The sequence below is a fragment of the Vitis riparia genome, chromosome 18, assembly GCF_004353265.1.
Source record: "Vitis riparia cultivar Riparia Gloire de Montpellier isolate 1030 chromosome 18, EGFV_Vit.rip_1.0, whole genome shotgun sequence".
NCBI classification, from domain to species: Eukaryota; Viridiplantae; Streptophyta; class Magnoliopsida; order Vitales; family Vitaceae; genus Vitis; species Vitis riparia.
The window spans coordinates 34,806,751-34,833,212 of NC_048448.1; the positions used below are offsets into that span (position 1 = coordinate 34,806,751).

General features: G+C 35.1%; 1 protein-coding gene across 2 annotated transcripts; it reads right to left on the reverse strand.

Annotated features, from left to right (window-relative positions):
* Positions 1 to 50: 50 nt before the first annotated feature.
* LOC117906591 (abhydrolase domain-containing protein C22H12.03) lies at positions 51 to 20,844 on the reverse strand. 2 transcript variants are annotated; one of them, XM_034819686.1, is made up of 13 exons: positions 20,572 to 20,844; positions 18,914 to 19,048; positions 18,718 to 18,744; positions 15,170 to 15,260; positions 14,236 to 14,279; positions 13,249 to 13,347; positions 7,503 to 7,560; positions 7,342 to 7,394; positions 6,929 to 7,030; positions 4,322 to 4,387; positions 3,678 to 3,799; positions 1,279 to 1,450; positions 51 to 649 (listed from the first exon to the last, which is right to left on the reverse strand). In XM_034819686.1, the coding sequence occupies exons 1-13, from the start codon at positions 20,683 to 20,685 to the stop codon at positions 581 to 583; spliced, it is 1,152 nt and encodes a 383-aa protein (XP_034675577.1). In that variant the 5' UTR covers positions 20,686 to 20,844; the 3' UTR covers positions 51 to 580. The 2 variants fall into 2 exon arrangements, with proteins under 2 accessions (XP_034675577.1, XP_034675578.1); XM_034819687.1 differs by lacking the exon at positions 20,572 to 20,844 and having other exon boundaries at positions 15,170 to 15,294; positions 18,914 to 19,045.
* Positions 20,845 to 26,462: the final 5,618 nt, after the last annotated feature.

Genomic DNA, 26,462 nt, shown 5'->3' on the forward strand with positions numbered 1-26,462 from the left:
TCAAGTTTAATATACTTAGAAAAATGAAAAAAAAAAAAAACACCAGACACTCATTCAGGAGAATGTATTGGGTAAAAACAATAAATGTTAAGCATCACTATATGTTGACATGATTCAAATGAGACATACTCCAGCAGTACAAATGAAGAACTAGAAACCAAAGATACGTATAGGAAGTCTCCTTGTCTCATCTCCTTTGAGCCGATAACCAGTTTTTCTTTTTCTTTCCCCTTTTTTTCCCTCCTTCCTGTTTCCTTCCAGCTACTGCAATTTCAAAGAATTTTCCCAGAATCCATTTTTGGCAGCCAGCGAATGAGTTTATTCAGGACTTCCATGATGGTGATCCTAATGGTATATAAAACCTTTGCTATGCATTACAAAACTGATTGATTCAAGAAGTGGTCACTTTAGTATTGGGACAAACCAATGATGACTTGTGGTGAACAGACATGGGAAGAAAAGAATATGCACAACTATTATGATACAAACGAATGCAGAAATGTTGAAAAGAAAAGCTAAATGTATGAAGACTGTAAACAACGATTGGTTAAAACTTGAGGAATGAAAATTCGGGAGTTCATTAGGTTTTGATTCCTTGGAAGGAAGAGGAGAGAATCCTGAAGAGGCCATCTGGGTTATCAGCATGCACCTGCCAAGGATTATAAAGAAATTAGTGATTCCAGGATTGAACAGCCATTAAAGTTGTCTTTAGATGATTCTAATACAATCCTACCTAAGCCAACACCAGAAGCATGGGACACTATTTCCATTTGATACATTTTCGGATGAAACTGTTTGCTAAGCAAAGGCTAAGAGTCTTTTGACAAAAAAGGCTGAACTTATGGTAGTAGTATTGGGTTAAAAGGTAACTGACTTGGAAATCACAAGAGGCTGGGGTTGGCAAAGGAAGTCATATAAGTTTCTTCATTTAGTTTCCAAATAATAGCAATCAAAACAACTATAGGAAAAGAAACCTCAACCTTGCTAAAACTATAGATTTTTCAGAAGACATATTTCATGATTTTAAGCAACAAACAGTCCATTTTATTCATAGATTTCATTTTAGACCATTTTTTATCACCACTAATCCAGTTGAGCTGGACCATCAAGCCATTCGATTTGTGTTTTATGGTGAATAGTTTGTTTTAGACCAGCTGACTGAGGGAGGTCTTTCCCCTTTTTTGTTAAAAGAAATGCAAGCATAAGCACACCTGTAAAGTGTATACTAGGTGGTTCAGAAGATAATTGTAAGAATTGAAGCAGGTGAGAGCCACATACCCAATGACCAGCATCTTCAAGAACATGCATTTCCACTCCACCACCTTCATCAGCAGCCAGATCCTCAGCAGCATGAATCCTCTGAAGATCCTCAAGGGCCCACCTGTGCAAGCTCCTTTCTGCTTTCAAAAAATTCACATGCACACCCCGTGGTACATCTTCCACAATATTCCTGCATGAATTTTAAAAAGTATTAAGAGGTAATATGGTCAAAACAGGGTCAATATGGCAAATGGGTAAAAGCACTCTCGTCACAAGCCAAGTATTTCTCTATTTCTTATCATTTTTATAGGTTTTTAATATGCAACTATTTTTTTTCTCTGGTTAGTACATGTAATCAATCCCAGAACTTCCCATCACCATCCTGACTCCTTGCTTTAAGAGTTAGTTGCCAGTCATCAGCTCAGTTTTTCAGTGCACCGGTTTGGTAAATCCTAACACCCATTTAGCTTTGGTCAATGACAATAGAAGGATAAGGAAAAGAGATGATAAACCCAAGGTGGGATTTGGGAAGAACAGGTCCAAGAAAAGGATTTGAGAGGAACATGTCCATGGGAAGTGCCCTTTTTAGGCTCTCTATACTCGAATATGGCAAATCCCACTATCATACAAATGCAACTTCTCTAAAGAAACATCTATGCAACCTCAGTCCAGGTTGGGCCAGGGCAAAAGGCTTTTCTAAACCTAATCTATCTTATCAATTAGTTATTATTACTATTAAACAAAAGTAATAGTAATTGAACAGATTGCAGCCAGTTTTGTGTGAATCAATCTAGGGCTAGGATTAGGGTCCATATGCCAAATTTACAGATAAAAGCACCAAAGAAACCTAGAAACCTCGGCCCGGAGTCAATGTCTGCCTAGGGTTGGAGTTTTTCCTCTTTAATTGCTATACTTCTTCCACGGTAATATCACTATAATGACCTGCCAATTACAGCACACTCTGGATCACTTCCATCACCATCAACCTTTGAAAAACTCTTCTTCACCTCACCTACCCAAACACCAAACCTAGACCACATCATCATGACCCACACCTGGCATGAAGTCCCAGAACCCTCATCTTTGTTATCCAGACAACTACAACGATACCATGGCCTGAAAGCTAAACCCCTACTGCCTCAGAATCAACTATGCAAGGGGAATGTTGTTAATCCTACTTGCAAGCCTTTTTGCATCCATATCAATAATTGTGTTCTTGGTTGTCTGTCTTCATTGCTTGTCTTTTTTTTTTCTCTCCCTCTGTCATATAACCTAATCAAAACCTAATAACTAGGACCTGCCTGACCCGGAGCTCAGAAAAGATGAGCTTGAGTCGAGATTGGGTTAGGGACCTAAAGCTTGGATATGGCTTGAAGCAAGGGTTTAAAAGGCAGGATTGTATTTAGGTTAACCTCCAAGAATTGCAAGATGTCAACATAGTTTCCATTAATAGGAAAATAAATGTAATAGAAAAGCATTGAGGGCAGTGCAACCGAAGGGCACAGGCAGTTTATATGGACAGCCCACAGGAAGTGAGAAGAAAATAAGGAAAAAAAAAAAAAGAAAAGAAAAGAAGAAAAAGGACAGAAAACAAAGTAAACAAAAGCTAATAGCTTCTTAACCTGTGTATAACCTAAACTATTTATGGGCTCATAAAAGAGCATGTCCAAATCAAAAGATCACCCTCTGTCCAAAGCATGCAAAGATCTTAAAACAATCTTATAGTCTGCTGTCAGGAGTTTCATTCCCCTATAACTCAAAGGGAACACTACTCCACTCTTACCTCCTATATCTCCAAACAAATTCACAAGTAGCTCTCCTATTGTTCTTGGAAGCACCCAAGAAACTACAAAAAAAGCATGAAAACCAGTGCCCAAAAGCCCAAGCATCAGGACAAGGACTCAAAAATGGTTAACTGACTCGTGTCTGCACATGCAACACCAATTTGCCAAGTACCTCCATCTGCACACCAAATGATTTGGTGTCAAAATCCTCTCCTATCCTCCCATCAAGATAAAAGATAGGCCACTTTCAGAGTGTTGGCAGTTTTCCAAGTCTCTAAAGCAGGGCAGTTGACAACTACTCCTATCGATATCAAATCAAAAGAAGTTCTAAGGAAAACCTCTCCTCTTTTAAACCCTTCCATTTCACCTAATCTCCACATCAACAAGCCTCAACACCATAAATATCCTCCATAAAGAACTCCACCAACTCCAACCCCCAGTTGAACTCCTACCTCAACCCTTGCAAAGATAGTGGTATTGCTACCTCAACCCATGTCAGAGTCTACTAACAAGTCAGTGGCATTGCTATTAATTTTTCAAATTAGAAGAGCTTCAGAAATAAGCCATATTTAGAAGAATAATATGAGATTTGACATCAATTCAAGATGAAAAACAAGTTCTGAACATGAATACCATAAATTTGTTTCTTCATAGGATTGATACATCTCAGCAATTCCCTTGAGATCAAACACCCATGAGAAGCTTGGCGATGATGAACCAGGGGAACTGGTCTGTTGGAGGTTTGTTACCACCCACTGGACGTGAGAACAAAAATGAGAAGAAGAATATAAAATTTTGGGGGATGTATAAGAAATTCAAAATAATAAAGGAAAAAATAATTCAAAGATCAAACAAAAAAGCGACAATAATTCCCTACTACAAGCTTTAATGTTTTCAAGAAATCTTGATGCAACAAACTAATTGCTTAAGCAGCACTCATAATCTTTTTTTCATCTCATCCACAATAATAAGACTTACCAAATAGCATTTGTCAAGTTGGTCAACAGAAATGTTGCACATTCAAACTGGCAGTGTTGTAGTCTAGAATAAATGTATCCTAGGACAAAAGCAACATGACCAAAAATTTACCAAGGTTTTGGAAATCACCAATGATATGAAATTTAACAACAAAAAACTAAGCTAAGACCAGAAAAGAAAATAGGAAAAGATGGAGGAAATCTATAACATTCTATTCATCATGAGTTTCACCATCCCAACTTGAAAGTAAACCATTGAGATCTAAGTAAAACTAAATTAGCTTGTATGTTTGATATTACCTGTGCCACATCTTTGGAAAATCCTTCTTTAATAAGAGCATTCATAACATCCCGCTTTGAAAACACCTTCCATAAAGAAGAGATTATAAGATGCTCATAATCATGCCCAAAAAGGAAAATATTTTACAAGATAAATTAAATATTATAAAGCTTAAAATTGGTTCACTGCAACAAGGAACAAATGACATGAAAAATTATAAAAGCTGATTACAGGAATAATCATACATAAGTAGAGTGAACATGATAATTAGTAACAATTTTTTTGTTTTTTTGACAAACATGATGATTAGTAATAATAAACTAATAATAATACAACAGAAAGACCAAAGGTTTACTAATGCAACAATTGTAGTTCTTTGGAAATCAAACTGCCCACATTTGAGGAATGATAATCGGTAACAAATGATTCTCCACCAGAGTTAAGATTTTCCAGTCATACTCCAAAATAATAATGAAACTCTGATAACCAAGGGCACAAATGCATATCTTTTTGAACTCCAGGATTAAAATTTCAACTACATCAATGTTTCAGAAGACAAATGTAACTGGTATTCACTGAAGAAACTTATGTACATGAAATTATATACTGGCAACTCAGCCCAAGGTTAATGTTTTGCATACAAACTACTGGGCTAAGCATATTAAAGGTGCAGGTCAGGATGCATCAACCTTCAAACCAATTCAACTGAGACTCAATTCTTCGGTTTGAGTTGGTTCTCCACCAATGTTCGTCTGGTCCTATTTCCAATAGGTAGAGAATTGAACTAACTTGGTCCACTCATGGATTGGACTCCTAGAGTCCATTTAGGAGTGATTCAAAGAGGGCTTTCCTTAGAAAAATGAGCCATTTAGAAAAAAATTTAAAGAACACTTCAAAGTATAGAAAATCAGTTGAATTGTTTCTTGCACTTGCATTTGACAGGTGCTTTTCTCAAAAAAAGAAAAAAAAAACTGCATATTAAGGCAATTGAATTTCAAATAAAACATCTACCAAAAGTATCCCTTGATAATTCCCAAAAACATGATCAAAAGCATATTTCTGTTGTTTATTTCCAAACACTAATTATTTTTCATTAAAGCGCTTTTGATAAAAACGTTACAGACAAAAGCGTTTTTATATTAATCATTTCTAAACAAGCTCTAAGTTCTTCCTAACTAACCGCAAGACCTATGATTGTAAAGCCACATCTCATTTAGTTATTCATTTATTTTAAGATTGCAACTTCTATTAAATACGTTCTCCTTCACAAGATAGGCAACAAAACATGACATAAGATTGGAGTAGCTCAATGACTAACTTTGTTGATTGGCTAAGCTTAATGGTTGTCTTTTGTATTTTCCCTCCTTTTTCAGCACGCCTTTTGTGGGAGTAGCTTAATGTATACACCATGTGTCCATTGATGCGCCTTTTCTTAGGCATGTCTAATATATTTATGGTTTTTTCCTATCAAAGAAAAAAAAAAACTGGATGGGAGTAGCATTTTTGTTTGGAAGAGAGAATAAGGAATCATTACCCTATGTTTGGTTCTTGGAAAATTTAAAGACAATGTGAGAGAAAGAAAAAAGAAAGGAAAAATAGACTAAAAGAAAAAGTGAAGAAAAATGAAAAACATATGTAGAGTTAATAAATTATTTTTACACACTTCTCCAAGCTCATTTCACTTATTTTTTCTTGTCTATATAAAGATTAAATAATTTGAAAATATAAAAGTTTCTAACTAATTTTAATTATATTTTATTTTCTTCTATATTTTCCACAGTAAACTAAACATGAGAAAATTATTTTCCCTAGTTTTTTTGTTCCCTCCTTTTCTTAGTAGTTATCAAGAACCAAACATAACCTTAATGATGTAAGATACTAAACTGCTAAAATAAAATAAAAAAATTAAAAAAAAAGACCAAAATAGTGAAAACTCTTAAGACACATAACACCTAAGAATAGTTCTTCCATTTGTCAAAAACTAACTATTTATCGATAAAAATTCCAAGGAAGGATGACTTATCCTTGAATACCACAGACTACTAGAAGACTGCAAGAGAATAGAAAAAGAAAAGAAGTGGATATTTGATTAAAAGGGTCAAAATATGACCCTATTTCACAAAAATGCCCTCCACTTTTCCAAAACACGAAAAAATAACCCTTTTGGACCAAAAAACCCTTCATCAAACTTTTTATACCCATTTCACATCAATGCATTTTTTACAAAGGAAGGTAAGGGGCATTTTGGTACATTTGAGGTTACATTTACAATTTTCAAAACATGGAGGTTCTTTTTCAAAGTAGAAAATATTTTGGCCCTTTGGAACAAATATTTCAGAAAAAGAAAATGCAGGAGTACAACCAACAAATAAGGAAACATGGTAGCACAGCAATAACTACAAGATCAACAAGAAAAGTAACTACGGGAGGCAAGAGGTCCCCAAAAAAAGCCTCAGTTGTTGAGGTAGTTGCTCCACAACTTGGTTGACTGATCTGGAAATTACAAATTTTTTAATTCAACATAAAGAAAAGAAATACACCGTACGAAGATGCCAATTAGATGTTTATGTCTCCAATTGAACTCATTATATTAAAAATAGGAAAACAACAATGGACCAGAAATTCACCTCATTGGGCATTTTACTAAGGACAGAGATTAGTTCCTCTGGATGATCCTCTCCATCTCCACCAGGACGAACTTTCCCAGGAGTTGCATCTAGAACCCAAACCTAATAAAAATAGATAATAAAATTTAAATAAATAAATAAAAAGAATAATAGATCATAATTGCTTGAACCACAATTCAAATTTCATGAAGATTACCAGTTCTGGAATTACCAGATTTCACCTTGAACTCAAAGTTAACATAACTTCACTTGATAATTTAGTTCAGTGTTTCTTAAACTGGCATAACCTTTACATTATTCAATGTCTACATAACCAAAGTTTTCCCCTTTTTTGGTGGGGTGGGGGGACACAATTTTTCACCCTACCAAAATTCAAAACCACCTTAACAATTTCTAGCAGACTTCAAACTTACTCTGACTGGTCGTGCAAGAGGTTTTGCAGCTTGTTCCACCATGCTCAAGACAACTGCATGAAAATTTAGGGAGTAGATTAAGCAGTTAGCAAAAAAATCTATAATTTAATCATCATGTATCATCCATGAATTGGAATAAGTTAGACTAGTTATAAAAGTACCTTTTCCTCCAAAGCTGTGACCAACTAGAACTCGAGGTGTTATTCTAAGCTGTGCAACCTATTTCAGACAAGATGATGAAACAAAAATTTTAAAAAGAATTTCTCAAGTACATTAATTATATCGATGCACAAGAAAATGCTTTTCTTGGACACCGGTGGATTCAGTTCCTCACACAAAAAAACCTTAAAATATAGAAGACGTAAGTGAAACAAGAAAAGCTGAAATTAGATTACAATGAAGTCTCAGGTACCAGATAAAAAATGCTATACATGTAATCTATACTGACGTATCCATGTAAATCATATGGACCTTATAATGATTCAATCTTGTATAACTTCATCATGGAACTTGAAAAAAATCAAAAAGTATAGCCAGAGAAATCATTCAAATTGATGATAGAACACAAACAATAGACATGTTTCTTGAACCATACATGTCCAGTATTATTTTTTGAAGTAGCCTTGTGTTCCACTGAAGCTTATTCACCATTCTATATTTACTATATCTAGACTGGACTGACAAAAAAAACTTACTTTTTTTTTTTTTTGATCAATGACAAAAAAAAACATACTTAGAGAAACTAATAATAAAGCCAGTATGCATGAAGAGAAAAGAGGAAAAAACTGCCCTTGAAGATATCTAGGAATTAGACGGAATATTTATTCATAACCTGACACATCATCATTCAGATATACCATTGGCAAAAAGATTGCCCTAACCATTTCCAGCCAGGCTTATGGCTTTTTTATTTTAACTCAACTAAAATTTTGATTATAGGGGTTCAAGATATCTAGGAGTTAAACCGAATATTTATTCATATCCTAACACATCATCATTCAGATATATCATTGGCAGTAACCAAAAAGAACAAGGGTTTCAACATTTTAACCTATCAAAAGAAAAAAAAGGGGACGGGGGGTGGGGGGTTGGGGGTTGGTTTCAACATTTTAAAGTTTCAAGTCAACAAACATTGTTTTTACCTTCAAGTCAGAAGGCAATACCCATGATGTTGAAATTTGAAGCTAAAAAAGTATCTTCACTAAGGAGCTATCCCAAGCTCTAATTATGTAGACCTTAAATGTCACTTTATTTACAATCGACCAGACACCAGTTTTCTTAGTGGTTATTATCGAAGTTTTCAAAGGCAAATGCGCAAGGCAAAGTGTTTTGGTGCCCACAAGGCGAGGCATAAGCCTTGAGGCATTAGGGTATAAGCCTTTTAAGACTCCAATTTTCATAGGTGATAAATATTTAAAATAATTTAAACTATATGTATAATAAATAAAGGATAAATTCATTTACATCACAAAGAATCGTATTAATAATTCCATAAAAGAACTGGAAAATAATAATAATTGGATTGCATAAATTTTTTGCTACCTAAAAAAAAAAATAGTTGAATTAGGTAATTTTTTCTATTTAGGAAAAATAATAATTAAATTATATAATTGACATCTATTTTGTCATTATAAAAGGAAAAACAATACTATAAAATAAGAAAAAAATAATTAAAAAGTAAGTGTCGTATATTTCTATTTTCATATAACATCCTTATAAAAGTTTATAATGATTAATATGGGTAGGAAAAATTCCACTTCCAACAAATGTATAGAAAAAAGGAAAGAAAAAATATAGAATGGAAATTTAACCATAGGAAATAGCAAGGTAGAGCAAATGACTTATTTGAAGGCCATCAAAGGGCAGGTGGTGGTGAATTTCCCTCTCCACACAAATCAAAGAAAACAAGACGGAAAAACAAAGGAAACGCAAGAGAAAGAGAGAGAGAGGAGAGACAGAGTCAGAGGCAGAGAAGAAAACAAGAAAAAGACATTGGAAAAACCAAAGAGAAGAGGGGGAGAAATGAAAGGGAACAAAGGGAGAAAAGAGAAGTAATTCAACACTACAACCATCATGAAACAGATGGGAGGCAACCCCAACAAGAGAGAAAATACAGAGAAATAAAGCCAATGAGAGTTGTGAAGATTAGGGTTGTTTTCTCCTTTATCATTCTATTCCTATTTGATCATGTATGATCATTTCCCCATGAGGATAAGCCAACTAATGGGTGAAAACTAGTGTAAAGAGTTTAAAGATGCCTAGATGTTGAAATTATAGTTGTTAAAAACTCTCAATACACAATACAATACAACAATATGATACATTTTTTATGAAAATCGATACATATCACAATCTATATCTAATTTTAAAGGGATATATATAAGATACATGATATTATGATACAATGATACATACATCTTCAACTATTTTCTATAATTTTAAAAAAAATCAATTTTTTTTGTTAAAAGAATTTATTATATTAATTGTTTAAAATATACTAAAAGATTAAAAATTGATAATAAAAAAGAGAAATGGGTAAAATACCCTTTATATGAAAAGCTACATTCTTTTTTTTTTTGATAGGTAAATAGATTTCATTAAGAGCCAAAAGGCTAGAGAAAAGGTATACACGGAGTATACCAAAGACAAAGAAGCAAAAAACAAAGGGGCAAAACCAACCTGACCCTTACTTGGTGGCTAGCCAGTCTACAAAATCTATCAAAGACAAAGTGTGTTCCTCTATATACACCCTAGCCCAATTCACAAAAGTGTACAAAAAAATGGATTTAATGTCTTGATCGTTCCTCTCCATATCATCGAAGGCCCTCCTATTTCTTTCTTTCCAAATGGTCCACATCAAGCAGAGGGGGGCAGCTCTCCAAGCTTTCTCCCTTTTCTTGCCCACAAAGGAACCATGCCAACCTAGGAGGTTTTTTTTCACAGAGGAGTGCATCACCCATTGCACCCCAAACAGGGAGAAGATTAGAAGCCATAACATTCTGGCTTTCTCACAAAACAGAAGAAGGTGATCTGTGGTTTCCTCCTTATATTTACACAAAAAGCACCTGTTGGGATGCTCCAACCAAATCTCTTCAGGCGATCCGTGGTGAGCAACCCGCTCCAAGCCGCCTCCCAACCAAAGAAGCTAGCCCTAATTGGGACCCAAGGCGTCCAAATAGTTCTAGCCGGGAAGGGGGGCTTGGCGTCCCTTGAGAATGAGCTATAAAAGGACTTGACAGAAAAGGTTCCATTCTTGTTCTCTTTCCACCGGAACAAGTCCTCCACACCTCTTCTAATGGTCAAGGGATGAAGCTTGCTTAATAAGCTTTCAACTTCTCCCACCTCCCAATCATTAAGGTGTCTATTACAACGAAGCCCCCAGCTACCTCCTCCTTCATCTTCCTCCCAAGCCTCAGCAACCCATCCTTCTTTATTGACGGAGAGGTTAAACAACATGGGGAAAGCTTCTTCCAGAGATTGATTTCCACACCACAAGTCCTTCCAAAACTTCACTCTGGTGCCATCCCCAATGATGAAGCGAGAATGAGAACAAAAATTCTCCCAACCTTTTCTAATGGCCTTCCAAACCCCCACCCCATACCGGTTTCTTACACCTTTGGAGCACCATCCTCCCTCTTGAAGTTCATACTTACTAAAGATAATTTGCTTCCATAGGGACTCATTCTCATTAGAAAATCTCCACAACCATTTCCCAAGAAGGGCCTTGTTAAAAGTAGCTAGACTACGAATGCCCAAGCCACCTTCCTTTTTATCAGCACAAACAACCTTCCAACTCACCAAGTGAGGTTTATTCTCTAAGGCTCCACCGCCCCATAAGAAATCCCTTTGGATCTTTTCAAGCCTTACACACACTCTCTTGGGGATCACAAAGAGAGAGAGAAAGTAGGTTGGGAGACTTGAGAGGGTGCTTTTCAGCAGGGTAAGACTGCCGCTTTTAGAGAGGTATTGCCTTTTCCAGAGAGATAACATTTTCCTGAATCTTTCTTCCACTGCATCCCACACCCTAGTGGATTTGTAGGGGGCTCTAAGGGGAAGACCCAAGTAGGAGGTAGGTAAGCTCCCTATCTTACATCCCAAGACCGCCGCAAGAGTCTCTATAGGAATGCCTTCCCCCACTGGGATGGCCTCTGTTTTACTCAGATTGACTTTTAATCCTGAAATCACCTCAAACCACATGAAGGTCCAACTAAGGTATTGCAACTGATCTGCATCGGCGTCACAGAAAATTAAGGTGTCATCGGCAAACAAGAGATGGGACACGAACAACCCCTCACTTCCTCTTCCTCCCACTCTGAAACCGGATATAAAGTCTACATTTCTTGCACGGGACAACAATTGGCTAAGAGCTTCCATGGCCAAAAGGAAAAGATAGGGGGATAGAGGGTCACCCTGTCTCAATCCCCTAGAGCTACGAAAGAAGCCCGAGGGGCTTACATTGATGAGGATCAAGAAGGAAGCCGTGGAGCAACACCATTTTATCCAATTAATCCATCTATGGCCAAATCCCATCTTAGACATCACCTCCATGAAGAAGTTCCAATTGACATGGTCAAAAGCCTTCTCAATGTCCATCTTGAGAAGGAGGCTCGGGATGTTGTCTTTCAATCTAGAATCAAGGGCTTCGTTAGCAATAAGAACAACGTCCAAAATTTGTCTCCCATAGACGAAAGCATGCTGAGAATCAGAAATCACCTCCCTCATCACTGTTTTCAGTCTGTTGGCTAGGAAAAAGCTACATTCTTATTGTCAAATGTTATATTAGAAGTCAAGTAAGTTTACTTTTACAATGAATAACAGAGAATTTTCATTTGAATGGTTTGAATGTTGAAAATGAAAATTATGGTGATTCGTGAATAAAATTTTTTACTCAATATGTTAGCTTTTTTTTTATTTATTTTTTGGTGGAAAAGGAATGATAGTGAACCTAAAAAGTTGGTTAAATTTTCCATAAAAAGTTGGTCAAATGATGGTGAACTCTTTAGATCCTACTATTTTCCATAAAATCAGTTATATTTTTTTATTATATATTACTCTATACTTAATATACATACATATACATATTTAAAAAGGTACTTTGCTTAACACTTTTTTAGGTTATGCAATAGAAGGGGGGCTTGCGCTTGAATTGAAGTAGCGCCTTTGGAATATGAGTAGGGCTCCTAGGTGGCGCGTTCGTGGAGGCAAACCGAAGGAAGAGCAAAAGGAAGGTTAGGTGCTTGTGGGGCGAGGCCACCCGACCTCGAATAGGAGGGGGGCTTAGCTCTGGATCCTCCCTGCTTGCAGAAATGAATGGATCAGAAGGGGGCTGGGTTCTATTTCTGGGCTGGGCTGGAGGTGAAGTGACCACAAATTGTATTAAAAGGCAAAAAGCCACAAAGCATACAGGGAGTATACAACGCAACCACACCCAAAAACAAAAGAAACAAGCAGCCTCACCGGCCCTTAAGTAGCCGCTAGCCACTCCAAAAAGACTAAAAGCGAAGAGAACTCCTCTCACATGTACACTCTAGCCCAACTCCACAAGTTACAAACAAAATAATTTTTGAGTTTCTGTATATCCAAAGAACCCCCCCTAAAGGCTAATCTATTTCTTTCCTTCCATACCGATATAATATGATACACGATATAGAAAAACAGAAAAAAGATACACAATATGTTTTATGAGTTAACAACTATGGTTGAAATACTTTTAGACAATTATTTTTGGCCTAGCAAAGCAAGATAACTCTTCCAATGACCCACTTGGAATCCATTGATCCATGTATAGAATCCAAAAATACAAAGTCTAGAGCACATCTCTTTTTGGTTTTAGAAAATGAAGAACGATAAGAAACATATGCATGCATTAAATGCATAGAAGTTAAATAAAGCTCTGAGATTACGCACTAGCTTTAGGACATCAAGAGCAGCTGCAGCAACAGTATGAGGGCCCCTCTTACTAATTGATGCTGAATCACCATGGCACCGCAGGTCTACTGAGAGAAACTATGTCAACAGAATCATGTGAAACAAGTGAGATTCGTATGTCATGAACCAGAATGCTTTTGTTCAGTATGGATGCACCATTTATATAAAGTTGAAATTAAAACACTCGGCTAAGAAGCAAAACAACAAGTCTGTAAAGTATTATAGGTAAAAGTTATAATATAACCCCTACATAGGTACAATAAGAGGTTCAAACCTAACAGTTAACACATAATGCAATATGCCAGATTTGCAAACCTACAAAATAGGATTAAAGAACAAGGGAGCTATCCATAAATGACCAAAACCCTCTCCTTATGCAACATTTTTGTCTTACCATGTCGGTGGTCGGACCACCAATATGCACAATTCATCATTTTTGGGTTTATCAATGCATCTAATAATTTCAGCACTAGGTGCCAAGGTTTCTCATGTCCCTTGATAATTTTATCCCTACTTTACAAAAATGTTTCCAATATAACTTCTATTTCAATTGACAGGGTTAATTAGTAAAGGCTGGCTGGAGTCACTGTACCAATGGTAGAAAGAAGTGAAGACTGAACTGAGTCATTGTAAACAGTGCAAGATGATTAGATCATAACCAGAATTGCATCCATCGAAATAATCTTCTTCCCCATTCAAAACAAGTAGTGTTTGATAACCATAAAGAATATAACTTTGAACATATACTTGCAACTCATTTTCAATAATGAGAGAAAGGCTTTCCAAGTAGACGCAAGACTACAAGCAGAAGCAGATACATCTAAATAAGCTTCTTCTCTAAAAAAACTGTAGAAGGAAATTATAATTCAGAACCATAACTAGATCACATATTTAAATGTTCCATTTGAACTATGTAAAAATACAAGAAGTAACACTAAAACAAACAGAAATCCACAGAAAAAGTACCTGCCATGTTGGAAATGCCTGGGCCAATCTCCGAGCAAAGGTACCTGTAATGTAGACATTAATTAGTGAAATTCCGAAGAAGCAATTGCTTGCATATATACATATATAACAAGCTATAAAGTAAATATTCTATCACTGTATAAAGTAAACTGGAGACTGAATTAAGAAGGAAAATGCAAGAAAGGTATCTACACATCAACAGAAAACACCAAAGCCCAAAGTCCAACTAGTTGAAAACACCAAAAAATGTGAAGAAAAAGAAGAGGAAGAAGAAAACAAGACATGGACAGTACCATGCAAATGGTGAGAAGTGTATGGTTTGATCGTCTAAATCAAACAAACCAGCACATCTTTGGAAGTGGAAATGCTGAATAAGATCAACATAATAAGCACAGGAAAAATGTAAATCAGCATGCATTAAACTACTCAAAATATTTGATAAAACAAGCACAAGATAGACCTGAAGCTAATTTCCTTCTTCATCATAGAATCAAGGATTCCTTTTTTTCTAAATCAAAATTTGAAGGTCAAGTCATTTTTTTTAACAGTTCATATCACAGAACAAGAACAGTTCAGTGCAAAAATATCATTTCAGTCATGGGAGAGGTGAATGCACCAATAAAATTTTCATGCAACAATACATCAAGGGATCAATACATGATCAAAATATCATATAAATGATTATCCTTTTCCCTAGGCTCATTAAGAAAAACCAAACTGCCATCTCAGATGTATGATTTCTCTTGTTCCTATGCTCATTCCTGCAACTCATATATAAGTTTTAAAAAATAAAAATAATAATAAAATAAAAATATCAACCAAACAAACATACACAGGCACAAAAAAACTATCATGAGTGTTAGCATTTCAACATGTTAGGAAATATAGAATTCACGATTGCTATGTATATATATAGGGAGGGAAAAAAACCTACCCCAGTTCTTCCGGCTACCTAGAATGCCATGCACAAGAACAGCTGTTGGAGGATCAGGAATTGACTTGTCTGCAATAGAACTCCATCTTACCTGCACACCATAACAACACACACAACCATGTCCACTGAAAAAGGCTTGAGGAAATTAACCAATGTATTCAACAAAATATCATCTTAAAAGTGTTCATATTTTTCACAAACAAACTAGAACTTTTGCAATTCAAACAACATTTAGAATCCATCCAATACAGAGGACAGAGACTATACACAAAATTCTTAACAAACTTTGCTAGCTTGTTATAAATGTAAAAGTTTTCAACTCTCTATCAGAAATAATACATGAAAGGCTCCATTTCTTATCTCAGCTAAAAATGAACTCTTCAAGGGTTTAGTTTGCAACCAAAAGATAACTACAAGTTACATATCCTGAAGGATGGAGGATCCTTCAGAAGAAGGAAAAATGATGGAACATAAAAAATAAAGAACATCAAAGCAACATAAACCCCAACGATAAAACTACTCTCAAGGGAGCAGTTTTCTAGCCTACCTGATTTTGGAGTTGTCTGGGTGCTTCCTTTGATGCCACCAACTAAACCAGACCAGTTTAAAGAAGATTAAACAATGTTCCAAGGGAAACAAACATCACAGTCAATTTTAACTACCTCATTTGGCAGTGGTCTCCAAGAGCAGTTAACATAGAAGAATGATCTTAAGTATCACAAACTAATATCCAATCAAACAATACAATTCTCAGGGAAACACCTCCAGACTATTCACAAAATGGAATCCATAGGGAAGCCAAAAATGAGATCCTTATTCCAAAGCAAAATTTTGGAGAATAACTGTCTTCTTTCAGAACTCTAGTAATTTCTCCCAACCAAATCACCAAATACTCCCCCAATAAAAGATCAGGGCACAAGATTTTAGCTTGTCCCTCTTATCTGAAGTCCTAAAAATTTCCATCAGGGTTACAACTCCAACAGGACCAACCAACTAATGCCTAGCAAAGAGTACAACCTTCATAATAGAAAACAACTCTTACAAAGAAGGTGCATACCAACAATAAGACCCTTCTTATCCTTCTAGCTTGGAGCACCAAGCACCTTGTTAGCCTTATCTTTTTGTAGATAAACTGGACACCCAAAAGCCTTAACATCAGACGAAGTTTGCCATTCAAATCAATTTAGACAATGGAGACAAAGACTGTTTTAGCCTCAGCAAGGAAACAAGGAAACAAGAAAAGCATTTGGTGGAAATAATCCATTGATTCACAAACTAAAAAATCTCTCATTCAGTGGGTAAATAGCCAAATAAGCAAGATTTGCATGAAACAGGTAAGCCCATCAAGATCATGATCATTAAAATTTCTAAATGAAGAAAAAAAATGAAATTCCAAGAGAAGGGATTACTAGAACAAGCTAGAGCATCAACAATTGTACGCTTTAACATCCATCCAAAAGAACTAAATCTGACCAAAAAGAAGAAAGAAATATAGAAAAGAAAGCAAACATGAAAGGCTAGAAGCACAAAAATAAAACACGCACATGCACATACACAAACAAAAGGGGCAGAAGACCTTCCAATACAAAACAACTCCAAAGCCAACATAAAGAGAAGTGCTCATGGAAGGAAAAAAACTTCTGACAAAAGAACTCTAACTTAGAGGCCCCATAATTACTTAGAAAATTCATGTATCTGATTAGTTGAGTGAGGAATCCAACCACAAGAGCACCCTAATTCTCCAGTAATAATGATTTGACTCAGCCACACATCTTACTTCCAAGCACCATGATTAGCATTTGACATCCAGGACATGACAATAAGGAGTCCTCCTCCACTATGAAATTAGGCAGTGCCGCATCCCTCTAAAAGAGCCTGAATCTCCACCTCAGTGGCTAATCCCAAAACCAATAGGCTTAGAGAGGGCTGTCAATAGTCTACCATCATGCTTCCTAACGGAACCTCCTATCCCAAGCTGACCGAAATTACCCAAAGAACAATGATCAAAGTTTAACTTGAGAGCACCTGTTAGGGGTCTCCAATCAACTCACACCTCAGAAGCATTCATCTTGGATGGACATATAAGACTCCTATCAAGCAATATCAAGCTCAAAAGGGTCCACATAAAACACTTGTGGTTGAAACCCAAAGGGACAATGAAAAATGTACGACCTCCCATTAAGCCTCTATAGGACACCTATTCTCAAAAATTCTAGAATTTCTCCTGAGGCAAATAAAAAATAATATATCTTCAAGATCTAAGAAGTCTAAAAGGTCAAGGACAGAATCTTGGAAAATGTTGTCTCCAAACCAAACTTCTTTCTGATAGGTAAGAACTACGAAGCAAAGATAACTGGGCTGGTGGAGGTGGCATGAACGATGTGGACCCAAGTACAAGTGAGACATACAAGTTACACCAAAAGAGAGAGAGAGAGAGAGAGAGAGAGGCAAAAACAAAAACAAGGAATTAAAAGTCAGGATCAAATAAAAATCAACAAAATGTTCTCACAATCCATTTCCTGCCAAATCATCAAAGAATTGTAGGAATAATCTCCTCTTGCTTATGTAGGCCTCAACCATTTGCTTAATAGAAAGATTCCACGTCACACATCTTCCCAAAAACAAATTATGAACACATTTCTAGCAAGGCATCTAGTGTGAGCAAAAACGATATAGATAACTTGAAATATGGCTTTCCAAGGAGAGAGAGAGAGAGAGAGAGAGAGAGAAGTTTCCCCACATGCCTAGTTGGTATCTTACCCGGTATTCTATAATTGCACCAATTTTTTATCTTAAATTTCTACAAGGAATCTTCTCTCTGTAGTAAATATCCACAATCATTTACCAATGACGCCTTTGTTCCTCAGGATCAGACTATATAATTGCAATCCATCAATCTTGTTTGGACTAAAAGACTACATCCCCAACTAACTAAATGGACTGTACTAGATTCCTTCCTCCCTAACCACAGAAAGCAATTGAGCTAATCTCAATGTTAGAGACAACACTAACAGGCTCCTGGAGAAATAAAGATGTTGCAAACCAAATTAAATAATAGCAACACTACCTTCTAAAGATAATAAGGTGTTCTTTCAAGTGTCTAAAAGCTTAGGCACTTTCTCAAGAAACATGAACTTCAATTGCAAGAATCTTTTTGCTTAAGATCATTTTGTCATGTCTAAATGATAGTAGGGCAGGGAAGGGAGGAGTCTCCCAAACAGTAAAGTTTTTCATCTATCAATAATAAGTTTACATATATTCAAACTGGGGAGGCTTAATTGTCATGATTACAATAATAGAAAGTTCATCTCACTAATATTTATCAAGGATAACAGCAAGAAATGCACTTGAGTTCATATGACTGAAAATCTGTAAAAATAAATAAATAAATAATAAACAAAAGAAAAAAGAAGAAGAAGAAGAAGCACTAGATGCCCTAATGCATAGCAATGGGAAGCATTTGAGTTCTTGAAAGGGAGGCACATTAAAGTTAATGCCAACAAACTAGAATCGTGTTTTATAAGGAGATCAAGGAATACACGACTTACAAGTGGTCCTTGAACAAGATCATATGCCTGCAAAGAAAACTTATGCTAATCAGTTAAAGGGTCATATACAATTGCAGGAAAGATAAAGACCTGTAAACTGAAGTATTCTAAAAGTAATGTTCATGAAGAATCTACACTACACCTTATTGACCCAAACTAATATGTGTTGGAATGTGCATTAAACTAGTTTAATTACCAAAATTCTGGAAGGTTTTGCCAGATTTCTACCACGTGCAACCCTCTCATCGACTAATGCCATTTGAACACTTGGATATTTAGCTGCCTTCCTTGAGTGACTAAGAGATGACTGAGAACGCCGAAATATATCATCCTACAACCAGAAGGAACCAAAACAAAAGAAAGTAGTATCAAACATTACTTGGCCTTCCTGGATTTCAACAAACGCTTGGGTGTCTTAAACATGCTTAATATGAAATATAACCCCTAAAAGTAAATAAAACTCAAAAATAAATTTAAAAAAAAAATATACCATTACTAAGTGGTCTAAGATGAAATTGGCAAGTGACCTTAACCCTTGTTTTAAAGAAACAAAATTAACAAAATTCCAAGAATCTAAAATGCTAAAATGTTATGACACTAACAAATTTACATTAAAATGCTATGACACTAACAGATTTGCATATTTCTTTCCTGACTATTTACTTATGAGCCTCTATGTGAATGATATAAGGGACAAAATGCTTAAATAGAATGAAGTAGCTCTCCAATTTGCTTCTCCAAATAGACCCGATGACATGAATGCAATTTTTTTAGAAAAAGTATGAGCAATTATTTCTTGTGTCTATTCAAAGAAGCAAATTAAAGAGTTAATTCACATTGCTTAGCATCATTAGCACATATATTAACAGCATTTACTGTGGGAAAAATTAACAGTGACATTACATTGCCACAATAATCATAGTTCCAAAATCTGGCCATAATTTTCAATCACTTGCACAAAATTGAACAGACCAGCAGTTCAATCTGACAGATGCAAAATTCATAAAAATTACCATTTTTATTCAGCTTAGTGGTTCTAATTTTTGGTTCAAGTTTGATATTTTGACCAATATTAAAATAAATAAATTAAAGATGTCAAAATTTTGCCATACATGTCTAGTGTGTAAGCCTAAGGTGGAATTTGGGAAGATTTCTCTAAGGAATATGGAAATGGCTATGGAGGGTCCTAGGGAGAGTTCTGCTCTGTAGCATCAGGTTATTCTAAGCATACATGAGACACGTACTAATGAATGGGACGCCAACACTATAGTCAGGTGGCCACATGGCAGGCCATGGAAGGCTATTGCATAGGTTTTTCAGGATTTTACCGGGTACACTCGGTTTGTGGTGGGAGATAGGGAGAGAATCTGTTTTTGGGAAGATTTGTGGTGGGGGATCAAGTGGGTTCTCAATTTCCAGGACTGTTAAAATAGTTACAGTTAAAAACCTTCCTATTTCATCATTCGTAGGTCTACTTATCCCTTCTCTTAGACTTTAACTTCCATTGTAACTATAACATTTCCTGTCAGAAAACATGAGAATTAAGCAATTATAACATTTCCAAAGACAAAAATGCTACTCGATTTGCGAATTGCTTCCCAAACTCAATGGCGGCACTAGTAAATATTTTCAAAGTCAAGGCCTCAATTCATGTGTCTCTTCTGACAAGCAATTTTCAGCAAACATCGATTCCCAACAATCACCAAAAATTGCCTCTTCAATCAAACACAAGTGACAATTGCCCTCAGGTTTTCAGAAAATTGCACCAATGCCATCAAAAACCAATACTTTGTAATTGCCTTATGAATTTACAGGAAAAGCAAGGCCAAAACGCAGCGTTTTCGAGAAAATCACCTGGAACGGCACCGAAGCCACCGCCGACCGAAACCCAAACTTCCCCGCCCCCGAAACCCCCACTGGCGCTGCGTGATGCCGGTGAGCCGCCGGAAAGTTCGAGATCGCCGACATTGTGAGGGATCAATCAAACGGCGACTTTTTGGTGGAAATGGAGGTGTGGAATTTGTGAAGACAGGGGAGCAGAATTAGGGGTTTGTACGAGTCCTGGAGAACCGGAAATGGGAGGCGGAGACATCGAAGCTGGCGATGGTGTCTCACGCGCTCTCTGTCGCTCTCTGTCGCTCTCTCTGTCTTATAAGAGCGTACGGACATGGGCGTCATTGAGGGTTATATTTGTGTGAAACGCGGCAAATGTGGGGATGCAGAGGCGCTGTTTGATTGGCCCACGTCTGTCCAGGGTAAAATATATATATATTTAAAAATTAAAAGGCCCATGTATTTATCTCCTATTATTCTTAAATAGGAAATGTAAATAATATTTCATCATATTTTAATAATATTTAAATATATTTTAAACCTATATAAATTTATTAATATCTCTTATTTTAGAAATATTTTACATTTAAAAATGAATAATTAAAGTAATTAAGTCTAAAAATGATTGTAAAACTCAAAAATAATTTAAAAAGTATTTTAAAAATAACAATTTACAAATTTAAAAGTTATAAATTATAGTTATTTTTATAGGTTTAATCGCATTTATGGATATTATTATATGAAAAATTATATTTATATCTATCAAAAAAAAAATTAGATAGATTGCATTTATATGTCATTTTAAAAATTAAAAACTTATTTATACATTCACCCTATAATTTTAAAATCATCAAAACATTCTTCTCATTATTTTATCTTTATTATACCCATCTTTTTCTTCTTCTTCTTCTTTTCTCTAATTTGTTTTTTTTTTTTTTTCAATCACAAATTTTATGGTTATGTTTGGTTATCAGAATATACTAAGGAAAAAAATTATTAAGAAAAATTATTTTTTTGTATGTAGTTGTCACTGGTTGTATTTTTTTTATGTTTTTTTCCATTTACATTGAAATTTTCATCATTTTTCGCTTCTAAATTTTTTCTAATTGCTTTTAAATTATTATAACAACAAATTTTTGTTAAAAATTATATCACGCCATATGGATTCAAATAAAATGTATAAAAAAATTGAAATAGCTATGAATACATCTTTATAGTCTTTTGATATCAAATAACCTTTAAATAATATGCTCTGTAATTAGAGTTTGTGGTCGAGAAGAAATAGATTGAGAGAAAAAAAATGAAGAAAAAGATGAGTTTAGGGAAAGGATATGCTCTATAATTATAATGTTGTATTTGAGTGATTTTTAAATCAATTTTTAAATGGATGTATAACTAGTATGGATGCAAAAAGAGTTTTCGTGGGAAAATATAGAACTTATTTAATAATTATTTTTAAAAATATTTTTTTGAGAAGAGTTTTTGAAAACTATTGTTTGATGTTTTTTTAGAATGGTTGTTAAACATGCCCATATTTCCCCTTAGAGAAAGAAAGAAGGAGAGTAGTGAAATGACCAAAACAAACCTCCGCCGCCTAGGTAGTTGGCACCTTCACATGGGAATGAATTGGAGGGCCCAATACGACACTGTTTTTTACTTTGGAAGTCATGAGTGAAGAGAATCCAACTATTTGGGCAAAAAATGTGTAAAATGGTTAAGAGTCTGTTTGGACTTCAAAACGAATTTTCACTCTTAAAAACGGAAAATGGGTTTTCTTTAGGTATGTATGGTGCTGTTTTCAAAAACATTTTTGTGTTATCTAAAACAAAAAAAAATAATAATAATAACTTCCGTTGAAATTATAATACGACTGAAAGTGAAATTAGAATAATTTTATAAATTTGATAAATATTAGGAATTGTTATTTATTTAAGTTTCCTGTGTTAATTAGGAATCTTAGTCTAATAGAAATTGAAATCATAATACAAGTATGATTAGTTTAATATAAATAGGCTTGTTATTATGTTTAAAAGTAGAATGCAATAAATTTTTATTTTAACAAAATATTATCAATACTCAATTGTGTGGATTCCAATAATTGGTATCAAAGCCAAAAGATCAAGAAATGTGAAATATCATATTAGAGTTAGAATACGAGGGAATGTGCATAATCACAAGAATGTTGTAATCTTGTTAATGAAAATATAGCTGCAAATAATAACTCAATTCATCCTCAACTCCCAAAATTCACAAGTAAGAATTTTGATAACTGGTGTATTCAGATGCGTGTCTTGTTTAGATTTTGATATTTATGGGATCTAGTGAATATTAGTTATAATAAAGTGATTGATTCAAAAGAATTCAAGACGCTATCAAAGGAGTAGAAAGATTCATTGAAATATTATCGAAAAAATTATCAAAAAGCACTTTATACAATCTTCCAAGCAATGAATGAATCCATATTTGAGAAAATCTTAATGGCGGAAACAACAAAAGAGGCATGGGTTACTCTACAAAAGTTATATAAAGGTAATGAACATGTCAAGCGAATGAAGTTGCAAACATTAAGAGGTGAATTCAAGTCTCTTTGAATGAATGACTCTAAATCTATCTCAGATTATTTTGATTGAGTACAAACTATTGTTAACCAGATGCAAGTTAATTTTGAGAAGTTTGATGATCAACAAATAGCAGAGAAAATTATGCATTCTTTAAGTGCAAGATTTGATTATGTTGTTGCAATAATTGAAAATATATATATATATTCACTCTCACAGTTGAAGGGTTGATAAGTTCATTGTGTTTGCATGAATAACGAATGAATCAGATAATCAACTCTACAAATTTGGAGCAAGCCCTGTACAGAGAGCATCTACTGGAGGTTGTGGTGGCCAACAAGGTGCTAGAGGTTATGGTCGTGGTAGAAGTAGAGGAGGACGCAACAACTTCAACAATAAAAATGGAGATGGTGACACAAATTCTTCTAAAAGAAGGGGCAATATTTCCAAACCTAAAGACAATTCACACATACAATATTTTAGATGCAAAAAGTATGGGCAGTATAAGTTAGAATGTCGACAAAATTGCATAATGAACATGATGAGCAAGTAAACACCGTCGAGATAGAACAGAATTTGGTATTGGCTTATAATGTAGTAATATCAAATATAGATCGTCAAGATGTAATAATCATATGTGTGGTAAGAAAGAATTGTTTTCACAATTAGATTAATCAATTTGAGATGATGTTAATTTTGGAAACAAATCCAAAGTTTCGATCATGGGCAAACGTAATGTTAAAATAGGTTCTAAAGATGATACTGATGTTACTATAGCAGATGTATTTTTTGGAATTTGTTGAGTATGAAACAATTAACAGAAAAAGAGCATATCATTAATATTTCTAATGGAGTTTGCACCCTTAGTGATAAAAATAAGAAGATGATTACAAAAGTGCAAATGACAAAGAATAGGATGTTTCTTATGTTTTTTTAAGCATAAACTTTATTTAGTTTGAAGGCAACAATAGAAGATAGCAATTGGCTTTGGCATATTTGGTTTTGTCATCTTAATTTTCATGGGTTGAAGTTGTTAGTGCGGAAGAACATGGTAACAGGATTACCTATGATTGATATTGTAGATCGTAATGCTTTCAGAATCGGACCGGTAATTAAACCAAAAAAGTTATCGGTTCACAGTTCATTGGTCGGACTGACAATCGAACTAGTAACGTCATAAATATATAATTTATATATTATTAAAATAATAATAATAATAATAATAATTTATATATTATTTAAAAATTAAAATTTTATTTGAAAATTGAGAAAATTAGTTTTAAATTAGAATGGGTTTTGTCAATAATTTTAAAAAGTGTTTCTGATTTTTTTTAAATATTTGAATAATTTTAAAAAAATAAAAATATTAAAATATTTTTTAGAATCACTGCAAAACCGAGTATAACACCGTAAAACTTAATAGATGAGTTGTTGATGACCAAATGATGAAAGTAGTGTAAGAGACCATACACTCATATGACTAAAAATATAAGGCATTTTTTAATTTATATACAACCACAAGCGACTTGTGGGTGTGGGATGAAGTGAATAAAGAGACGCAAGGCAATATGCAAAAATGAAAATGATATGGCGGAGTCAGTTGAGGACCATGCTTCTCAGCCCATCTCCACACTCGTTTACAACACTCCTCACTCGCTCCTCTAATTCCGTGCGCCCTCGTATTTTCGCTCTCCACAAAACCCTATCTTTCCATTCCTATACCTCATTTCGTTTTCCAACATCCCTCAATTTCCCTGCCAGTTCTGCCTTCGTAGTTCCTATTCGATGCCTTTCTTTGATTTTTCTAGCGAACACATTGGAGTGGAACAAGCCGGTGTTGTGCTCGAAAATGGGTGATACAGATAGCGAGGGTAGAAGCCTTGGGGAGGAAGATTCCAGGACTTCGATTCTTGTTAGGGCACCAAAAATGAAAAGGAAAAAAATCTGGGTGGGAAAGGGAAAAGTAGAAGGAAGGGTTTTCACACCGAAGGGCGAGGAATAGTGAAGGGTTTTTGAGGCACTGGAAAAAGGAAAAAATTTGGGTAGGGAAAGGCGAGGAAAAAATAAGGGTTTTGGCACCGAAAAAAAGAAAAAATCTAGGTGGGGGCACTGCGAGGAGCTGGGAAGAAGAACAGGTTGCAAGGGGCGGTGACACTAAGGCGGGCTGATGAAGCGTTAGATGGGGGAGGAGAATCATTCGATTCACTCAAAACTTGTCGGGTCATCCTGTTCACCGGTCCAACCGCCGGTTCTGGTGATCCGACACCGGTTCAAAGGCTCCTTAGCTTAAATAATCAAATCGGACTGGATTGGTGACCTATCGGCTGTCGAACTGGTCGGATCGGCCAATCCAGTCCAATTTTTAAAATAATGCTAGATCGTGCATGTGAAGGATGTCTTGTAGGGAAACAACATAGGAATTCTTTTCCAATTGGAATATCCAAAAAAATAAGCAACCTTTGGAGTTGGTGCATACAAATATATGTGATCTCAATGATGTAAGATATCTTGGTCATAACTGTAGGATCTCAGGCGCTACCAACTCTCCTAAAAGCAATTGCTATTAGGAAAACACATACACTAACCTTATAGTGCATTCACCTAAGTGCCCACAGTATTCGAACACAAGGGGAGTTGATGGAGGAAGCTAACTCTCTGATCTGCCAACAATCTCTCTCCCGACAACACCGTTTGGGTTCGAACCCATGACCTTGGCTCTGATACCACTTGTAGGACCTTAGACGCTATCAACTCTCTTAAAAGCAATTGTTGTTAGGAAATGTGCATACCCTAAACTTATAGTGCATTCACCCAAACAACCACAACATTCGAACACAAGGGAAGTTGATGGACTCGACCAACCCTTTGATCTGCCAATAATAAAAAATATATTTTGACCTTTATAGATGATTTTACAAGGAAAAACTTGGATTTATTTGTTAAAAGAAAATTTTGAGGCTTTCAACAAATTTAAAGAATTCAAAGTTCTTGTTGAAAGACAAAGTGGTTGCAATATTAAGATATTGAGATTTGATAGAGGATGAGAGTTCACCTCTAATGAATTTTATAATTATTGCAAAAGTAAGGAAATTCAATGTCAATTGACAGCTAGCTATATCCCTAAGAAAAATGGTATCGTTGAAAGGAAAAATAAAACCATTATTGAAATGGCAAAAAACATGTTGAAAGCTAAGTCTCTTCCAAAAAAATTTTGGGCAGAAGCTGTTACATGTGCACTGTTCTTATTAAATAGTTGTCCTACTAAAGTAGTCTTTTGAAGAACGTCTGAGAAAGTTTGGAGTGGTCATAAACCAAAAGTTTCTTTTTTGCGAATTTTTGGGTGTATTGCATATT

Bases quoted from the DNA above. Each gene is read 5' to 3' on its own strand.
- LOC117906591 (XM_034819686.1), bottom strand. From the start codon at position 20,685: ATGTCGGCGATCTCGAACTTTCCGGCGGCTCACCGGCATCACGCAGCG. The intron at 19,049-20,571 runs GTGATTTTCTCG...TTCTGGTTGTAG, and splicing joins TGGCTTCGGTGCCGTTCCAG to GATGATATATTTCGGCGTTC. The intron at 7,395-7,502 runs GTACTTTTATAA...ATTTTCATGCAG, and splicing joins TCACAGCTTTGGAGGAAAAG to TTGTCTTGAGCATGGTGGAA.